This window comes from Bombina bombina, chromosome 1, assembly GCF_027579735.1.
Source record: "Bombina bombina isolate aBomBom1 chromosome 1, aBomBom1.pri, whole genome shotgun sequence".
In the NCBI taxonomy this organism is placed as follows: domain Eukaryota; kingdom Metazoa; phylum Chordata; class Amphibia; order Anura; family Bombinatoridae; genus Bombina; species Bombina bombina.
Window position 1 is genome coordinate 888,861,232 of NC_069499.1, and position 20,454 is coordinate 888,881,685.

At 42.4% G+C, this 20,454-nt stretch overlaps 1 protein-coding gene across 2 annotated transcripts in view; it reads left to right on the plus strand.

Annotated features, from left to right (window-relative positions):
- The window catches only part of HEATR3 (HEAT repeat containing 3), a 369,897-nt gene that overhangs the window by 183,264 nt on the left and 166,179 nt on the right, over positions 1 to 20,454 (plus strand). For both annotated transcript variants that reach the window (XM_053699553.1, XM_053699552.1), the window contains exons 13-14: positions 3,890 to 4,033; positions 16,738 to 16,914. In XM_053699553.1, the coding sequence (XP_053555528.1) occupies positions 3,890 to 4,033; positions 16,738 to 16,914 (321 nt within the window). The remainder of the gene's footprint in view (positions 1 to 3,889; positions 4,034 to 16,737; positions 16,915 to 20,454) is intronic.

A 20,454-nucleotide genomic window follows, 5' to 3' on the forward strand; every position in this document is an offset into this window, starting at 1 on the left:
TGGTCAGCTGATGTGACTTCAAAGTCTAAATTACTCAACATTCCTTTCAAGGGGTAGACCTTATTCGGGCCTGGTTTGAAAGAAATTATTGCTGACATTACTGGAGGTAAGGGTCATACCCTTCCTCAGGACAGGGCCAAATCAAAGGCCAAACAGTCTAATTTTCGTGCCTTTCGAAATTCCAAGGCAGGTGCAGCATCAACTTCCTCCGCTTCAAGACAAGAGGGAACTTTTGCTCAATCTAAGCAGGCCTGGAAACCTAACCAGTCCTGGAACAAAGGCAAGCAGGCCAGAAAGCCTTCTGCTGCCTCTAAGACGGCATGAAGGAACGGCCCCCTATCCGGCGACGGATCTAGTAGGGGGCAGACTTTTTCTCTTCGCCCAGGCGTGGGCAAGAGATGTTCAGGATCCCTGGGCGTTGGAGATCATATCTCAGGGATATCTTCTGGACTTCAAAGCTTCCCCTCCACAAGGGAGATTTCGTCTTTCAAGGTTATCTGCAAATCAGATAAAGAAAGAGGCATTCCTACGCTGTGTGCAAGACCACCTAGTAATGGGAGTGATCCATCCAGTTCCGCGGACGGAACAAGGATAGGGTTTTTATTCAAATCTGTTTGTGGTTCCCAAAAAAGAGGGAACCTTCAGACCAATTTTGGATCTAAAGATCTTAAACAAATTCCTCAGAGTTCCATCTTTCAAAATGGAAACTATTCGGACCATCCTACCCATGATCCAAGAGGGTCAGTACATGACCACAGTGGACTTAAAGGATGCCTACCTTCACATACCGATTCACAAAGATCATCATCGGTTCCTAAGGTTTGCTTTTCTAGACAGGCATTACCAATTTGTAGCTCTTCCCTTCGGGTTGGCTACAGCCCCGAGAATCTTTACGAAGGTTCTGGGCTCACTTCTGGCGGTTCTAAGACCGCGAGGCATCAAATTGCCAAGTCTCATACAGAGATAGTTCTGTCATTTCTGAGATTGCACGGGTGGAAAGTGAACGAGGAAAAGAGTTCTCTATCCCCACTCACAAGAGTCTCCTTCTTAGGGACTCTTATAGATTCTGTAGAGATGAAAATTTACCTGACGGAGTCCAGGTTATCAAAGCTTCTAAATGCTTGCCGTGTCCTTCATTCCATTCCACGCCCGTCAGTGGCTCAGTGCATGGAAGTAATCGGCTTAATGGTAGCGGCAATGGACATAGGGCCATTTGCGCGCCTGCATCTCAGACCGCTGCAATTATGCATGCTAAGTCAGTGGAATGGGGATTACTCAGATTTGTCCCCTCTACTAAATCTGGATCAAGAGACCAGAGATTCTCTTCTCTGGTGGCTTTCTCGGGTCCATCTGTCCAAGGGTATGACCTTTCGCAGGCCAGATTGGACGATTGTAACAACAGATGCCAGCCTTCTAGGTTGGGGCGCAGTCTGGAACTCCCTGAAGGCTCAGGGATCGTGGACTCAGGAGGAGAAACTCCTTCCGATAAATATTCTAGAGTTAAGAGCAATATTCAATACTCTTCTGGCTTGGCCTCAGTTAGCAACACTGAGGTTCATCAGATTTCAGTCGGACAATATCACGACTGTGGCTTACATCAACCATCAAGGGGGAACCAGGAGTTCCCTAGCGATGTTAGAAGTCTCAAAAATAATTCGCTGGGTAGAGACTCACTCTTGCCACCTGTCAGCAATCCATATCCCAGGCGTGGAGAACTGGGAGGCGGATTTTCTAAATCGTCAGACTTTTCACCCGGGGGAGTGGGAACTCCATCCGGAGGTGTTTGCTCAGTTGATTCATCGTTGGGGCAAACCAGAGTTGGATCTCATGGCGTCTCGCCAGAACGCCAAGCTTCCTTGTTACGGATCCAGGTCCAGGGACCCAGAAGCGACGCTGATAGATGCTCTAGCAGCGCCTTGGTTCTTCAACCTGGCTTAGGTGTTTCCACCGTTTCCTCTGCTCCCTCGACTGATTGCCAAAATAAAACAGGAGAGAGCATCGGTGATTCTAATAGCGCCTGCGTGGCCACGCAGGACCTGGTATGCAGACCTAGTGGACATGTCATCCTTTCCACCATGGACTCTGCCTCTAAGACAGGACCTTCTAATACAAGGTCCTTTCAATCATCCAAATCTAATTTCTCTGAAACTGACTGCATGGAGATTGAACTCTTGATTCTATCAAAGCGTGGCTTCTCCGAGTCAGTCATTGATACCTTAATACAGGCACGAAAGCCTGTTACCAGGAAAATCTATCACAAGATATGGCGTACATATCTTTACTGGTGTGAATCCAAGAATTACTCATGGAGTAAGGTTAGGATTCCTAGGATATTGTCCTTTCTCCAAGAGGGTTTGGACAAAGGCTTATCAGCTAGTTCTTTAAAAGGACAGATCTCTGCTCTGTCTATTCTTTTGCACAAGCGTCTGGCAGAAGTTCCAGACGTCCAGGCATTTTGTCAGGCTTTGGTTAGAATTAAGCCTGTGTTTAAATCTGTTGCTCCCCCATGGAGCTTAAACTTGGTTCTTAAAGTTCTTCAAGGAGTTCCGTTTGAACCCCTTCATTCCATTGATATTAAGCTTTTATCTTGGAAAGTTCTGTTTTTGATGGCTATTTCCTCGGCTCGGAGAGTCTCTGAGCTATCTGCCTTACAATGTGATTCTCCTTATCTGATTTTTCATGCAGATAAGGTAGTTCTGCGTACCAAACCTGGGTTTTTACCTAAGGTGGTTTCTAACAAGAATATCAATCAAGAGATTGTTGTTCCATCATTGTGTCCTAATCCTTCTTCAAAGAAGGAACGTCTTTTACATAATCTGGACGTAGTCCGTGCCTTGAAGTTTTACTTACAAGCTACTAAAGATTTTCGTCAAACATCTTTGTTTGTCGTTTATTCTGGACAGAGGAGAGGTCAAAAAGCTTCGGCAACCTCTCTTTCCTTTGACTTCGGAGTATTATACGCCTAGCCTATGAGACTGCTGGACAGCAGCCCCCTGAAAGAATTACAGCTCATTCTACTAGAGCTGTGGCTTCCACCTGGGCCTTTAAAAATGAGGCCTCTGTTGAACAGATTTGCAAGGCCGCGACTTGGTCTTCGCTTCACACTTTTTCAAAATTTTACAAATTTGATACTTTTGCTTCTTCGGAGGCTGTTTTTGGGAGAAAGGTTCTTCAGGCAGTGGTTCCTTCCGCTTAATCCCTGCCTTGTCCCTCCCGTCATCCGTGTACTTTAGCTTTGGTATTGGTATCCCATAAGGAATGGATGATCCGTGGACTGGATACACTTAACAAGAGAAAACATAATTTATGCTTACCTGATAAATTTATTTCTCTTGTAGTGTATCCAGTCCACGGCCCGCCCTGTCATTTTAAGGTAGGTCTAAAATTTAATTAAACTACAGTCACCACTGCACCCTATGGTTTCTCCTTTCTCTGTTTGTTTCGGTCGAATGACTGGATATGGCAGTTAGGGGAGGAGCTATATAGCAGCTCTGCTGTGGGTGATCCTCTTGCAACTTCCTGTTGGGAAGGAGAATATCCCATAAGTAATGGGTGATCCGTGGACTGGATACACTACAAGAGAAATAAATTTATCAGGTAAGCATAAATTATGTTTTTTTTTAAATGACTATCCCTGTGCTGAATACTGTGTTCATGTTTTAGTCTTGTCCCAGTGCACCAATACAGCTTTATCTATCAACCAGGAATGATTAATACTGTAGTGTTAGTTGTTTACAAAATGCATTTTCTGGTAGTTACTGTATAAAGTTATTTATGCTAACCATTTGCTGGCTTTTTCACCATCGCAATAGTTTTTATTTATCTCTTTCAAAACCATTTGTATCATAATTATTTCTTTCCTTTCATATGTTACGTTTTCTCTTAACAGTGTATGACACCAGAGCAGGTGATGGTCCTCAGCGATGTCTGTGTTAAAAGCACAAATACCAGTGCTCGAGTAAATGCTGTCAGTATTATTGGTATTATGGGTAGTGTGCTGGCAAAAGGAGAGAACACAGCAGATACACTAAAGGTAATTCCTACTTCATTAAATACTAAGATCTCCACACTCACCACTACCTCAAAGGACTCAGATGTTTGACAGTCGCAAGTGAATATTTCATTATAGAAAAAAAAATCTGACCAACCTTGTCAAGCGGTCAAATAAAGGTGAATGATAATTGTATCGATTTTTATTAATCTATGGGGCGCCATAATCGTCATTTGTCTGTTAATTAAATCAAATATTTTGATTTGATTAAATGTCCCTTTAAATATCAGAATATTTTCAAGGGATGTTCCAAAGAAAATAACTTTTTATTATATGCTTGGGGATGTGTCCCCTGTTCAGCAGAGTTGTGGATTGTTAGGGTCACCCAGGCCCCATTCAAAATCTCACCAGCATGGAGATTAATCACTCAAAAATCTTTGGGGGCTTTTTCTCCAACATTGGTGTGTCCGGTCCACGGCGTCATCCTTACTTGTGGGATATTCTCTTCCCCAACAGGAAATGGCAAAGAGTCCCAGCAAAGCTGGCCATATAGTCCCTCCTAGGCTCCGCCCACCCCAGTCATTCTCTTTGCCGTTGCACAGGCAACATCTCCACGGAGATGGTTAAGAGTTTTTTTGGTGTTTAAATGTAGTTTTTATTCTTCTATCAAGTGTTTGTTATTTTAAAATAGTGCTGGTATGTACTATTTACTCTGAAACAGAAAAGGATGAAGATTTCTGTTTGTAAGAGGAAGATGATTTTAGCAGACAGTAACTAAAATCGATTGCTGTTTCCACACAGGACTGTTGAGATGAAGTAACTTCAGTTGGGGGAAACAGTTAGCAGACTTTTCTGCTTAAGGTATGACTAGCCATATTTCTAACAAGACCATGTAATGCTGGAAGGCTGTCATTTCCCCTCATGGGGACCGGTAAGCCATTTTCTTAGTCAAACATAAAAGAATAAAGGGCTTAAAAAAGGGCTTAAAAACTGGTAGACATTTTTATGGGCTAAAACGATTGCTTTATTGGGACATATTATGCAGATTTTAGCTAACAATTGGCATTATAATCTTGGGGAACGTTTAAAAAACGGCAGGCACTGTGTTGGACACCTTTTTTAGTCTGGGGGCCTTTCTAGTTATAGACTGAGCCTCATTTTCGCGCCATTACTGCGCAGTTGTTTTTGGAGAGCAAGGCATGCAGATGCATGTGTGAATATCTAAGAATCACTGAAAAAGCTTATAGAAGGCGTCATTTGGTATCGTATTCCCCTCTGGGCTTGGTTGGGTCTCAGCAAAGCATATAGCTGGGACTGTATAGGGGTCAAATTTAAAAACGGCTCCGGTTCCGTTATTTTAAGGGTTAAAGCTCTGAAATTTGGTGTGCAATACTTTTAATGCTTTAAGACACTGTGGTGAAATTTTGGTAATTTTTGAACAATTCCTTCATACTTTTTCACATATTCAGTAATAAAGTGTTTTCTGTTTGAAATTTAAAGAGACAGTAACGGTTTTATTTTAAAACGTTTTTCTTCTGTTATGTGTGATCAGTCCACGGGTCATCATTACTTCTGGGATATAACTCCTCCCCAACAGGAAATGCAAGAGGATTCACCCAGCAGAGCTGCATATAGCTCCTCCCCTCTACGTCAGTCCCAGTCATTCTCTTGCACCCAACGACTAGATAGGATGTGTGAGAGGACTATGGTGATTATACTTAGTTTTTATGACTTCAATCAAAAGTTTGTTATTTTACAATAGCACCGGAGCGTGTTATTACTTCTCTGGCAGAGTTTGAGGAAGAATCTGCCAGAGTTTTTTTTACTATGATTTTAACCGGAGTAGTTAAGATCATATTGCTGTTCTCGGCCATCTGAGGGAGGTAAAAGCTTCAGATCAGGGGACAGCGGGCAGATGAATCTGCATTGAGGTATGTAGCAGTTTTTATTTTCTGAATGGAATTGATGAGAAAATCCTGCCATACCGTTATAATGACATGTATGTATACACTTCAGTATTCTGGGGATGGTATTTCACCGGAACTACTCTGTTAAAAGTCACTAATCCTTTTAATAAGTATTTATCATGTTAAACGTTTTTGCTGGAATGTAGAATCGTTTACATTGCTGAGGTACTGAGTGAATAAATATTTGGGCATTATTTTCCACTTGGCAGTTGTTTGCTTTTAATTGTGACAGTTTCGTTTCTCTTCACTGCTGTGTGTGTGAGGGAGGGGCCGTTTTTGGCGCTCTTTGCTACGCATCAAAAAATTCCAGTCAGTTACTCTTATATTTCCTGCATGATCCGGTTCATCTCTGACAGATCTCAGGGGTCTTCAAACTTCTTTGGAGGGAGGTAGATTCTCTCAGCAGAGCTGTGAGAATTATATATTGACTGTGAATAAAAACGTTGCTCTGTAATTTTTATGTCAAATTTAATTATTGTTATTTTACTAATGGGAACAAACCTTTGCTAAAAGTTGTGTTGTTTTAAAGTTTGATGCTATAACTGTTTTTCAGTTCACTATTTCAACTGTCATTTAATCGTTTAGTACCTCTTTGAGGCACAGTACGTTTTTGCTAAAAAAGATTATAACCAAGTTGCAAGTTTATTGCTAGTGTGTTAAACATGTCTGACTCAGAGGAAGATATCTGTGTCATTTGTTCCAATGCCAAGGTGGAGCCCAATAGAAATTTATGTACTAACTGTATTGATGCTACTTTAAATAAAAGTCAATCTGTACAATGTGAACAAATTTCACCAAACAGCGAGGGGAGAGTTATGCCGACTAACTCGCCTCACGCGGCAGTACCTGCATCTCCCGCCCGGGAGGTGCGTGATATTATGGCGCCTAGTACATCTGGGCGGCCATTACAGATAACATTACAAGATATGGCTACTGTTATGACTGAAGTTTTGTCTAAATTACCAGAACTAAGAGGCAAGCGTGATCACTCTGGGGTGAGAACAGAGTGCGCTGATAATACTAGGGCCATGTCTGATACTGCGTCACAGCTTGCAGAGCATGAGGACGGAGAGCTTCATTCTGTGGGTGACGGTTCTGATCCAAACAGATTGGATTCAGATATTTCAAATTTTAAATTTAAATTGGAGAACCTCCGTGTATTACTAGGGGAGGTCTTAGCAGCTCTCAATGATTGTAACACCGTTGCAATACCAGAGAAACTGTGTAGGTTGGATAAATACTTTGCGGTACCGGCGAGTACTGACGTTTTTCCTATACCTAAGAGACTAACTGAAATTGTTACTAAGGAGTGGGATAGACCCGGTGTGCCGTTCTCACCCCCTCCGATATTTAGAAAAATGTTTCCAATAGACGCCACCACACGGGACTTATGGCAAACGGTCCCTAAGGTGGAGGGAGCAGTTTCTACTTTAGCTAAGCGTACCACTATCCCGGTGGAGGATAGCTGTGCTTTTTCAGATCCAATGGATAAAAAATTAGAGGGTTACCTTAAGAAAATGTTTGTTCAACAAGGTTTTATATTGCAACCCCTTGCATGTATCGCGCCGATTACGGCTGCGGCAGCATTTTGGATTGAGTCTCTGGAAGAGAACCTTAGTTCATCTACGCTAGACGACATTACGGACAGGCTTAGAGTCCTTAAACTAGCTAATTCATTCATTTCGGAGGCCGTAGTACATTTAACCAAACTTACGGCTAAGAACTCAGGATTCGCCATACAGGCACGTAGGGCGCTGTGGCTAAAATCCTGGTCAGCTGATGTTACTTCTAAGTCCAAATTACTTAATATACCTTTCAAGGGGCAGTCTTTATTTGGGCCCGGTTTGAAAGAAATTATCGCTGACATTACAGGAGGTAAGGGCCACGCCCTACCTCAAGACAAAGCCAAAGCTAAGGCTAGACAGTCTAATTTTCGTCCCTTTCGGAATTTCAAAACAGGAGCAGCATCAACCTCCACTGCACCAAAACAGGAAGGAGCTGTTGCTCGTTACAGGCAAGGCTGGAAGCCTAACCAGTCCTGGAACAAGAGCAAGCAGGCCAGGAAACCTGCTACTGCCCCAAAGACAGCATGAACCGAGAGCCCCCGATCCGGGACCGGATCTAGTGGGGGGCAGACTTTCTCTCTTCGCCCAGGCCTGGGCAAGAGATGTTCAGGATCCCTGGGCACTAGAGATCATATCTCAGGGATACCTTCTAGACTTCAAATTATCTCCCCCAAGAGGGAGATTTCATCTGTCAAGGTTGTCAACAAACCAGATAAAGAAAGAAGCGTTTCTACGCTGTGTACAAGATCTGTTATTAATGGGAGTGATCCATCCGGTTCCGCGGTCGGAACAAGGACAAGGGTTCTACTCAAACCTGTTCGTGGTTCCCAAAAAAGAGGGAACTTTCAGGCCAATCTTAGATTTAAAGATTCTAAACAAATTCCTAAGAGTTCCATCGTTCAAAATGGAAACTATTCGGACAATCTTACCCATGATCCAAAAGGGTCAGTACATGACCACAGTGGATTTAAAAGATGCTTACCTTCACATACCGATCCACAAAGATCATCACCGGTATCTAAGGTTTGCCTTCTTAGACAGGCACTACCAGTTTGTAGCTCTTCCATTCGGATTGGCTACGGCTCCAAGAATCTTCACAAAGGTTCTGGGGGCCCTTCTGGCGGTACTAAGACCGCGAGGGATTTCGGTAGCTCCGTACCTAGACGACATTCTAATACAAGCTTCAAGCTTTCAAACTGCCAAGTCTCATACAGAGTTAGTTCTGGCATTTCTAAGGTCGCATGGATGGAAAGTGAACGGAAAGAAGAGTTCTCTTTTTCCTCTCACAAGAGTTCCATTCTTGGGGACTCTTATAGATTCTGTAGAAATGAAGATTTACCTGACAGAAGACAGGTTAACAAAGCTTCTAAATGCATGCCGTGTCCTTCATTCCATTCAACACCCGTCAGTAGCTCAATGCATGGAGGTGATCGGCTTAATGGTAGCGGCAATGGACATAGTACCTTTTGCACGCCTACACCTCAGACCGCTGCAATTGTGCATGCTAAGTCAGTGGAATGGGGATTACTCAGATTTGTCCCCTACTCTGAATCTGAATCAAGAGACCAGAAATTCTCTTCTATGGTGGCTTTATCGGCCACACCTGTCCAGGGGGATGCCATTCAGCAGGCCAGACTGGACAATTGTAACAACAGACGCCAGCCTACTAGGTTGGGGCGCTGTCTGGAATTCTCTGAAGGCTCAGGGACTATGGAATCAGGAGGAGAGTCTCCTTCCAATAAACATTCTGGAATTGAGAGCAGTTCTCAATGCCCTTCTGGCTTGGCCCCAATTAACAACTCGGGGGTTCATCAGGTTTCAGTCGGACAACATCACGACTGTAGCTTACATCAACCATCAGGGAGGGACAAGAAGCTCCCTAGCAATGATGGAAGTATCAAAGATAATTCGCTGGGCAGAGTCTCACTCTTGCCACCTGTCAGCAATCCACATCCCGGGAGTGGAGAACTGGGAGGCGGATTTTTTGAGTCGCCAGACTTTTCATCCGGGGGAGTGGGAACTTCATCCGGAGGTCTTTGCCCAAATACTTCGACGTTGGGGCAAACCAGAGATAGATCTCATGGCGTCTCGCCAGAACGCCAAACTTCCTCACTACGGGTCCAGATCCAGGGATCCGGGAGCGGTTCTGATAGATGCTTTGACAGCACCTTGGAACTTCGGGATGGCTTATGTGTTTCCACCCTTCCCCCTGCTTCCTCGATTGATTGCCAAAATCAAACAGGAGAGAGCATCAGTGATTCTAATAGCGCCTGCATGGCCACGCAGGACTTGGTATGCAGATCTAGTGGACATGTCATCCTGTCCGCCTTGGTCTCTACCTCTAAGACAGGACCTTCTGATACAGGGTCCATTCAAACATCAAAATCTAACTTCTCTGAAGCTGACTGCTTGGAAATTGAACGCTTGATTTTATCAAAACGTGGTTTTTCTGAGTCGGTTATTGATACCCTGATACAGGCTAGGAAGCCTGTTACCAGAAAGATTTACCATAAAATATGGCGTAAATACCTATACTGGTGCGAATCCAAACGTTACTCCTGGAGTAAGGTTAGGATCCCTAGGATATTGTCCTTTCTACAAGAAGGTTTAGAAAAGGGTTTATCAGCTAGTTCATTAAAGGGACAGATTTCAGCTCTGTCCATCTTGTTACACAGGCGTCTGTCAGAAAATCCAGACGTCCAGGCCTTTTGTCAGGCTTTAGCTAGGATCAAGCCTGTGTTTAAAGCTGTTGCTCCGCCATGGAGTTTAAACTTAGTTCTTAACGTTTTACAGGGTGTTCCGTTTGAACCCCTTCATTCCATTGATATAAAATTGTTATCTTGGAAAGTTCTGTTTTTAATGGCTATTTCCTCGGCTCAAAGAGTCTCTGAGTTATCAGCTTTACATTGTGATTCTCCTTATCTGATTTTTCACTCAGACAAGGTAGTTCTGCGTACTAAACCTGGGTTCTTACCTAAGGTAGTCACTAACAGGAATATCAATCAAGAGATTGTTGTTCCATCCTTGTGTCCAAATCCTTCTTCAAAGAAGGAACGTCTTCTACACAATCTGGATGTAGTTCGTGCCCTCAAGTTCTACTTGCAGGCAACTAAAGATTTTCGCCAAACTTCTTCCCTGTTTGTCGTTTATTCTGGACAGAGGAGAGGTCAAAAAGCTTCTGCTACCTCTCTCTCTTTTTGGCTTCGTAGCATAATACGTTTAGCCTATGAGACTGCTGGACAGCAGCCTCCTGAAAGAATTACAGCTCACTCCACTAGAGCTGTGGCTTCCACTTGGGCCTTTAAGAATGAGGCCTCTGTTGAACAGATTTGCAAGGCTGCAACTTGGTCTTCGCTTCATACTTTTTCCAAATTTTACAAATTTGACACTTTTGCTTCTTCGGAGGCTATTTTTGGGAGAAAGGTTCTTCAAGCAGTGGTTCCTTCTGTATAATGAGCCTGCCTATCCCTCCCGTCATCCGTGTACTTTTGCTTTGGTATTGGTATCCCAGAAGTAATGATGACCCGTGGACTGATCACACATAACAGAAGAAAACATAATTTATGCTTACCTGATAAATTCCTTTCTTCTGTTGTGTGATCAGTCCACGGCCCGCCCTGTTTTAAGGCAGGTAAATATCTTTTAAATTATACTCCAGTCACCACTTCACCCTTGGTTACTCCTTTCTCGTTGATTCTTGGTCGAATGACTGGGACTGACGTAGAGGGGAGGAGCTATATGCAGCTCTGCTGGGTGAATCCTCTTGCATTTCCTGTTGGGGAGGAGTTATATCCCAGAAGTAATGATGACCCGTGGACTGATCACACAACAGAAGAAAGGAATTTATCAGGTAAGCATAAATTATGTTTTTGTGCTTTGTTGAAAAGTTTAAGCCTGTTTAACATGTCTGTACCTTCAAATAAGCTATGTTCTATATGTATGAAAGCCAATGTGTCTCCTCATTTAAATTTATGTGATAATTGTGCCATAGTGTCCAAACAAAGTAAGGACAGTAATGCCACAGATAATGATATTGCCCAAGATGATTCCTCAAATGAGGGGAGTAAACATGATACTACATCATCCCCTACTGTGTCTACACCAGTTTTGCCCATACAGGAGGCCCCTAGTACATCTAGTGCGCCAATACTTATTACCATGCAACAATTAACGGCTGTAATGGATAACTCCATAGCAAATCTTTTATCCAAAATGCCTACTTATCAGAGAAAGCGCGATTGCTCTGTTTTAAACACTGAAGAGCAAGAGGGCGCTGATGATAACTGTTCTGACATACCCTCACACCAATCTCAAGGGGCCATGAGGGAGGTTTTGTCTGATGGAGAAATCTCAGATTCGGGAAAAATTTCTCATCAAGCTGAACCTGATGTTGTGACATTTAAATTTAAATTAGAACATCTCCGCGCACTGCTTAAGGAGGTGTTATCTACTCTGGATGATTATGACAATTTGGTCATTCCAGAGAAATTATGTAAGATGGACAAGTTCCTAGAGGTTCCGGTGCCCCCCGACGCTTTTCCTATACCCAAGCGGGTGGCGGACATAGTAAATAAAGAGTGGGAAAAGCCCGGCATACCTTTTGTCCCCCCCCCCTATATTTAAGAAATTATTTCCTATAGTCGACCCCAGAAAGGACTTATGGCAGACAGTCCCCAAGGTCGAGGGGGCGGTTTCTACTCTAAACAAACGCACTACTATTCCTATCGAAGATAGTTGTGCTTTCAAAGATCCTATGGATAAAAAATTAGAGGGTTTGCTTAAAAAGATTTTTGTACAGCAAGGTTACCTTCTACAACCAATTTCATGCATTGTTCCTGTCACTACGGCAGCGTGTTTCTGGTTCGAGGAACTAGAAAAGTCGCTCAGTAGAGAATCTTCATATGAGGAGGTTATGGACAGAGTTCATGCACTTAAATTGGCTAACTCTTTTGTTTTAGATGCCGCTTTGCAATTAGCTAGATTAGCGGCGAAAAATTCAGGGTTTGCTATTGTGGCGCGCAGAGCGCTTTGGCTAAAGTCTTGGTCAGCGGATGTGTCTTCCAAGACAAAATTGCTTAACATTCCTTTCAAAGGTAAAACATTATTTGGACCAGATTTGAAAGAGATTATTTCAGACATCACTGGGGGAAAGGGCCACGCCCTCCCACAGGATAGGTCTTTTAAGGCTAAAAATAAGCCTAATTTTCGTCCCTTTCGCAGAAACGGACCAGCCTCTAATTCTGCAGCCTCTAAGCAAGAGGGTAATACTTCACAACCCAAACCAGCCTGGAAACCAATGCAAGGCTGGAACAAGGGTAAGCAGGCCAAGAAGCCTACCACTGCTACCAAAACAGCATGAAGGGATAGCCCCCGATCCGGGACCGGATCTAGTGGGGGGCAGACTCTCTCTCTTTGCTCAGGCTTGGGCAAGAGATGTTCAGGATCCTTGGGCGCTAGAAATAGTTTCTCAAGGTTATCTCCTGGAATTCAAGGAACTACCCCCAAGGGGAAGGTTCCACAGGTCTCACTTATCCTCAAACCAAATATAGAGACAGGCATTCTTACATTGTGTAGAAGACCTGTTAAAGATGGGAGTGATACATCCAGTTCCAATAAGAGAACAAGGAATGGGATTTTATTCCAATCTGTTCGTAGTTCCCAAAAAAGAGGGAACATTCAGACCAATTTTGGATCTGAAGATCCTAAACAAATTTCTCAGGGTACCATCGTTCAAAATGGAAACTATTCGAACGATCCTACCCACCATCCAGGAAAGTCAATTTATGACTACCGTGGATTTAAAGGATGCGTACCTACATATTCCTATCCACAAGGAACATCATCAGTTCCTAAGGTTCGCTTTTCTGGACAAGCATTACCAGTTTGTGGCACTTCCATTCGGATTAGCCACTGCTCCAAGGATTTTCACAAAGGTACTAGGGTCCCTTTTAGCGGTTCTAAGACCAAGGGGCATTGCAGTAGTACCTTACTTGGACGACATCCTAATTCAAGCGTCGTCCCTGTCAAAAGCAAAGGCTCATACGGACATCGTCCTAGCCTTTCTCAGATCTCACGGATGGAAGGTGAACAAAGAAAAAAGTTCTCTGTCCCCGTCAACAAGAGTTCCCTTCTTGGGAACAATAATAGATTCCTTAGAAATGAGGATTTTTCTGACAGAGGTCAGAAAATCAAAACTTCTAAGCTCTTGTCAAGTACTTCATTCTGTTCCTCGTCCTTCCATAGCGCAGTGCATGGAAGTAATAGGATTGATGGTTGCAACAATGGACATAGTTCCTTTTGCACGAATTCATCTAAGACCATTACAACTGTGCATGCTCAGACAGTGGAATGGGGATTATACAGACTTGTCTCCGATGATTCAAGTAGATCAAAAGACCAGAGATTCACTCCGTTGGTGGCTGACCCTGGACAATCTGTCACAGGGAATGAGCTTCCGCAGACCAGAGTGGGTCATTGTCACGACCGACGCCAGTCTAGTGGGCTGGGGCGCGGTCTGGGAATCCCTGAAAGCTCAGGGTCTATGGTCTCGGGAAGAGTCTCTTCTTCCGATAAACATTCTGGAACTGAGAGCGATATTGAATGCTCTCAGAGCTTGGCCTCAACTAGCAAAGGCCAAATTCATAAGGTTTCAATCAGACAACATGACGACCGTTGCATATATCAATCATCAGGGGGGAACAAGGAGTTCCCTGGCGATGAAAGAAGTGACCAAGATAATTCAATGGGCGGAGGATCACTCCTGCCACTTGTCTGCGATCCACATCCCAGGAGTGGAAAATTGGGAAGCGGATTTTCGGAGTCGTCAGACATTCCATCCGGGGGAGTGAGAACTCCATCCGGAAATCTTTGCCCAAATAACTCAATTATGGGGCATTCCAGACATGGATCTGATGGCGTCTTGTCAGAACTTCAAGGTTCCTTGCTACGGGTCCAGATCCAGGGATCCCAAGGCGACTCTAGTAGATGCACTAGTAGCACCTTGGACCTTCAACCTAGCTTATGTATTCCCACCGTTTCCTCTCATTCCCAGGCTGGTAGCCAGGATCAATCAGGAGAGGGCCTCGGTGATCTTGATAGCTCCTGCGTGGCCACGCAGGACTTGGTATGCAGACCTGGTGAATATGTCATCGGCTCCACCATGGAAGCTACCTTTGAGACAGGACCTTCTTGTTCAGGGTCCATTCGAACATCCGAATCTGGTTTCCCTCCAACTGACGGCTTGGAGATTGAACGCTTGATTTTATCAAAGCGTGGGTTTTCAGATTCTGTAATAGATACTCTGATTCAGGCTAGAAAGCCTGTAACTAGAAAAATTTACCATAAAATATGGAAAAAATATATCTGTTGGTGTGAATCCAAAGGATTCCCATGGAACAAGATAAAAATTCCTAAGATTCTATCCTTTCTACAAGAAGGTTTGGAGAAAGGATTATCTGCAAGTTCTCTAAAGGGACAGATCTCTGCTTTATCTGTTTTACTTCACAAAAGACTGGCAGCCGTGCCAGATGTTCAAGCATTTGTTCAGGCTCTGGTTAGGATCAAGCCTGTTTACAGACCTTTGACTCCTCCCTGGAGTCTAAATCTAGTTCTTTCAGTTCTTCAAGGGGTTCCGTTTGAACCTTTACATTCCATAGATATTAAGTTACTATCTTGGAAAGTTTTGTTTTTAGTTGCAATTTCTTCTGCTAGAAGAGTTTCAGAGTTATCTGCTCTGCAGTGTTCTCCACCCTATCTGGTGTTCCATGCAGATAAGGTGGTTTTGCGTACTAAGCCTGGTTTTCTTCCGAAAGTTGTTTCTAACAAAAATATTAACCAGGAGATAGTTGTACCTTCTTTGTGTCGGAATCCAGTTTCAAAGAAGGAACGTTTGTTACACAATTTGGACGTAATCCGTGCTCTAAAATTCTATTTAGAGGCTACTAAAGATTTCAGACAAACATCTTCCTTGTTTGTTGTTTATTCTGGTAAAAGGAGAGGTCAAAAAGCGACTTCTACCTCTCTTTCCTTTTGGCTTAAAAGCATTATCCGATTGGCTTATGAGACTGCCGGTCGGCAGCCTCCTGAAAGAATCACAGTTCACTCCACTAGGGCTGTGGCTTCCACATGGGCCTTCAAGAACGAGGCTTCTGTTGACCAGATATGTAAGGCAGCGACTTGGTCTTCTCTGCACACTTTTGCCAAATTTTACAAATTTGATACTTTTGCTTCTTCGGAGGCTATTTTTGGGAGAAAGGTTTTGCAAGCCGTGGTGCCTTCCATTTAGGTGACCTGATTTGCTCCCTCCCTTCATCCGTGTCCTAAAGCTTTGGTATTGGTTCCCACAAGTAAGGATGACGCCGTGGACCGGACACACCAATGTTGGAGAAAACAGAATTTATGCTTACCTGATAAATTACTTTCTCCAACGGTGTATCCGGTCCACGGCCCGCCCTGGTTTTTTTAATCAGGTCTGATGAATTATTTTCTCTAACTAGTCACCACGGTACCATATGGTTTCTCCTATATATATTTCCTCCTGTCCGTCGGTCGAATGACTGGGGTGGGCGGAACCTAGGAGGGACTATATGGCCAGCTTTGCTGGGACTCTTTGCCATTTCCTGTTGGGGAAGAGAATATCCCACAAGTAAGGATGACGCCGTGGACCGGACGCACCGTTGGAGAAAGTAATTTATCAGGTAAGCATAAATTCTGTTTTTATTTGAGAATGTTATTGTAGTGCATATGTTACTCCTTCACATCCAGAACCTGCATAGCTAGATAAACAGCTCTCAAGCTATAATTTGCCTTTATAAAGATATTTGAAGGACCTCACAGTACTGACAAGACTTCTTAGATAATCTCACTAGATTGGACTCCACTGAGGTCTGTCCGTAAAGATGTGTGGTGCTTAAACAGGCATTTTATGATAGTTTCAGTATTAAACCACTTTAAATTTTTATACAAAAACATTTTACGCACATAAATAATGCTCTTTATATGTATTTTTTTTTTTTTTTCTTTCTAAGTTTTAATGGGGTTTTTTTCCCCCTAAAGCAATATATAAAGGCATTTCATAACATAACCTACAATATTAACATCTAGTGTTTATAATAAAATGTTATATAGGACATTATAGTTTTGATGTTCATTTATGTAGGGTTAATAGATTTTGATTTAACATGTAAAGCAGCAATGTTTATGTTAATATTTTCAGTCAATAGGAAACTTCCTTTTGGGGGTTGCAGCCAATGACTCATCGTTGGTGGTGTCTGGAGGGGCTTTAGATGCACTGTTTGATGTGTTTGCTGATGGAGAAGAGGCTGTTAAGGCTGCAATGGAGATTAGGTTACTTCAAAACCTTAAGAAAATACAACCAGCCTTTAGAACAAAGGTAATGTGTATATTTGCATTTATTATTTATTTATCTCTCCTACAATCACTCTTATGCCATGTTTTATCCTTGCTGTCTTACCCTTTTTGGTAGAATTTACTGGTTTTGGGAACAACCGATTAAACATCAGCAGTAGTGGCCTCTGTGAATACACAGTTTAGGCAAAATTAAAATTGAATACACTATCTGAATCATGAAACAACTTTCCAATTTACTTTTAGCATCAAATTTGCTTTGTTCTTTTGGTATCCTTTGTTGAAAGCTAAAACCTAGGTAGGCTCATACACTAATTCCAAAGCCTTTGAAGACTGCCCCTTATCTTAGTACATTATTTTTTCACAGCTAGACAGCGCTAGTTCATGTGTGCAATATAGAAAACATTGTGCTTACTCCCATGGAGTTATTTGAGTCAGCACTGATTAGCTAAAATACAAGTCATTCGAAATAGAAATAAGGAGGCAGTCTGCAGAGGCTTAGATACAAGGTAATCACAGAGGGTGTGTGTGTATGTATGTGTGTGTGTGTGTGTGTGTGTATATATATATATATATATATATATATACTGTATATATTTATGTATTTGTTTGTGTGTGTCTAGCTCTATCTATATATCAATGCGCATTTTGTGACTGGCTGATGGCTGTTACATAATACAGGGGGATGGAAAATTGTACTTAGTTTGCAAATTGTCCAAAAAAAATTGCTTTTGTACTTACTTTTTTTTATTATGCAAATTACTGTATTTAATTGTCCTTTTAAGTTTTTCACTATCCAGAGTTATTTTCCTCTCCCTATCCATGCCTCTGCAGAAGAACGGTATCTTTCATTTCGTGATGCGTAGGCAACCTTGATTTTTCTTACAGTTTGGGAGTGGATGTAATCAATAAGTTATCTTATTTAATCCAAAACTGCTCACAAATACCTTTATTAGCTCTTAATCTCCTATACATTTTTATTCTATACAGAAAAAGATAGTTCAGAAAATCTTAAACTATATTCTGCGCCCATCTATTCCTGGCTTTCATCAGAGAATTTCATGATGGCTAGTTCTACACCTTCATGTAATACACAGATATGTGCTTACTAAAATGCAAGATTGAATCTTTCCTGACATGATTGTGATGTGATTTATGCAGCTATGATTTAAAGGGAACGATACATTTCAAAAAGAAATATCCATGTTTTGGTTTTATTTCTTTCTAATGGCAGTGAGAGTCCACAAATTCATTTATAATCTATGGGAAATACTTCACCTTGCCACCAGGTGGAGGCAAAGACACACCAGGCAGAGCACCCTTTCAGTAGTTATTTGCCTAGTTTCATGGAGGTAGGCAGAAAGGTGCTCTGCTGACGTTTCTGAATTTAAAGGGACATTAAGCACTAAATAAATGTTAGAGTGATTAATTCAAAGAAAAGATTAGTCTGAAAATAACATGTAGATATATTTATTTAAAGTTTCATTAGTTGTTTAAATATTGACAAATTAAGTGTAATGTTTGTGTCTATAAAACAATAGGAACTGCCATGTTGTAACTTAGGTTACCTTCTCTGCTGTGACCAATTAAAGACAGTTATAAATAGATCACTAGAGTGTGCAGTCAATGGCTGGGTGGAATATAATCGTTTTATGTACTTCCGTTTCTAACAGGAACTGAAAAGCTCACAATTTCAGAATGGAATTACAGGTAAATGAAACAAAATAAAATATTTTGCAGACTTTTTTCATATATACGACATACAATTTATCATTTTATATTACTATCTCAAAGTTTTTAATGTCCATTTTTAATGCTCTCAATGGATTGTTTCCCTTAAGAGAGCAGGGGAGTTGTTAAACGCCATGTAATACTCTTATTAGAGTTTTGGTGCTAGCTGCTGGAAGTCGTAGGGAAGTTCCTATTCCACTTCCAGCTTAACCATGCTATCCTTCCTTTTCAGGCAAACAGTGTTAGTTACACTGATTTCCGTTTTGCGTTTTAGGATTATCCAGAAAGAGGAAGGGTAAATCCTGACTTTTTTTTTTTTTTTTTTTCCTCACAATATCCTCTCTAATGGTTTGTTGCCTAATAGAGACCGACTTTACGTTTGTTTGTTCACAGATACAGGGACTCCTTTTATTATGCATGCACTATTAAGGCAATTCTGGGAGTTTGTCTGCCTCACTCCTCCAAAAGACCAAGCTTGCTTTTGGGGTTCCACAAGAGGAGACGGAAAAAGGCTTTGTATTAGCGCTACCTAAAACGTTCTTACTACGCACCGGGCCTATGGCGGTAGGTATGTTGATTACTCTTGCCGCAGGCATTTTTGGCACTATTTCCGCCTTGCAGTGAGTGTGCAACAGCGGTGGCATGGGAATCTCTGCCTTATACAGAGGTAGTAAGGCACCTCTAACTGAGCATTATCCCACAGTAGGTTTTTTCGGGGAAACATTTTGGGACAATTTCTGAGAGACTAACAATAATTTCCTTCTTAATATGAGGAGAGTCCATGACATCATTCCTTACTGTTGGGAAATACTGAACCTGGCCACCAGGAGGAGGCAAAGACACCCCAGCCAAAGGCTTAAATACTCCCCCTACTTCCCTCCTATCCCAATAATTCTTTGCCTTTCGTCACTGGAGGATGGCATAGAAGTGTCAGAAGACTTGGAGTAGTTCCTTATGAAGGGTATTTACCCTTCGAATTGGGACTGGAGTTTTAAGTAGTCTTGTCAGCCTCTCAGTGAGAGCATTGATGAAAGTTAGGGTCTGGAGATGCAGGGAGAGTCTTTCTGCGAACCTATCCAGACTCGTATTAACAGCTCCTAAGCAATCAGTGTTGACGAGTTTCACTGCCTGCTTCCATCACTTAAGGCCATGTCAGGAGCGATGCTAAAAGACTGTCACAATTGAGAGGCTGTGTTTCTGTTCCACGGCATAGATTCTGGTAAGACTGTTTAATTTTTTACATATATGATAACGCCAGAAGACAGGGTCACAGTGTGGCTCCTTTTATCTGTATGGAATCGAGGGTTAATATCTCCTGAGGGGGATTATTGAACAGTGGGGACTAATCACATAAAGTTATTTGATTATGCTGCAACATGTGTGAGTAGTTTTTTGGGCTCAGGCAGATGTTGAAACGTACAGGTCTTTACTTTCGTTTTTTTGAGCTGCACAGCTTGAAAGTCTTGGCGCTTTTTTTTTGCTCTTGTAGCAGGGGCAGTCCTGCATTGCGCACTATGTGACCGGGTGTGGTTACGCTTTATTTCCTCTTTCCTGACCGTGCTGGTTACCGGAGAAGAAGTGGTTTCTCTGTTTTGCCTGGGTCATAGGAGGTGGTGAGTACCCCAGCCTTTGGGTGTATAAAGGTGCCATTTTTTCTTATTAATCAATAGTCTGCTTGTAAGCGCAAGCTATGGAGGATTCTGATGCGTTAGAGGGTACTCCCTCTTTACCTAAGTCTCATACCTGTTTATATTGTGTGGAGGCCGCGGTATACCCGTCCGCTCAACTTTGTTCCACATGCCTTGATAAACTAATCATGTCAAAGAAGGTTAAT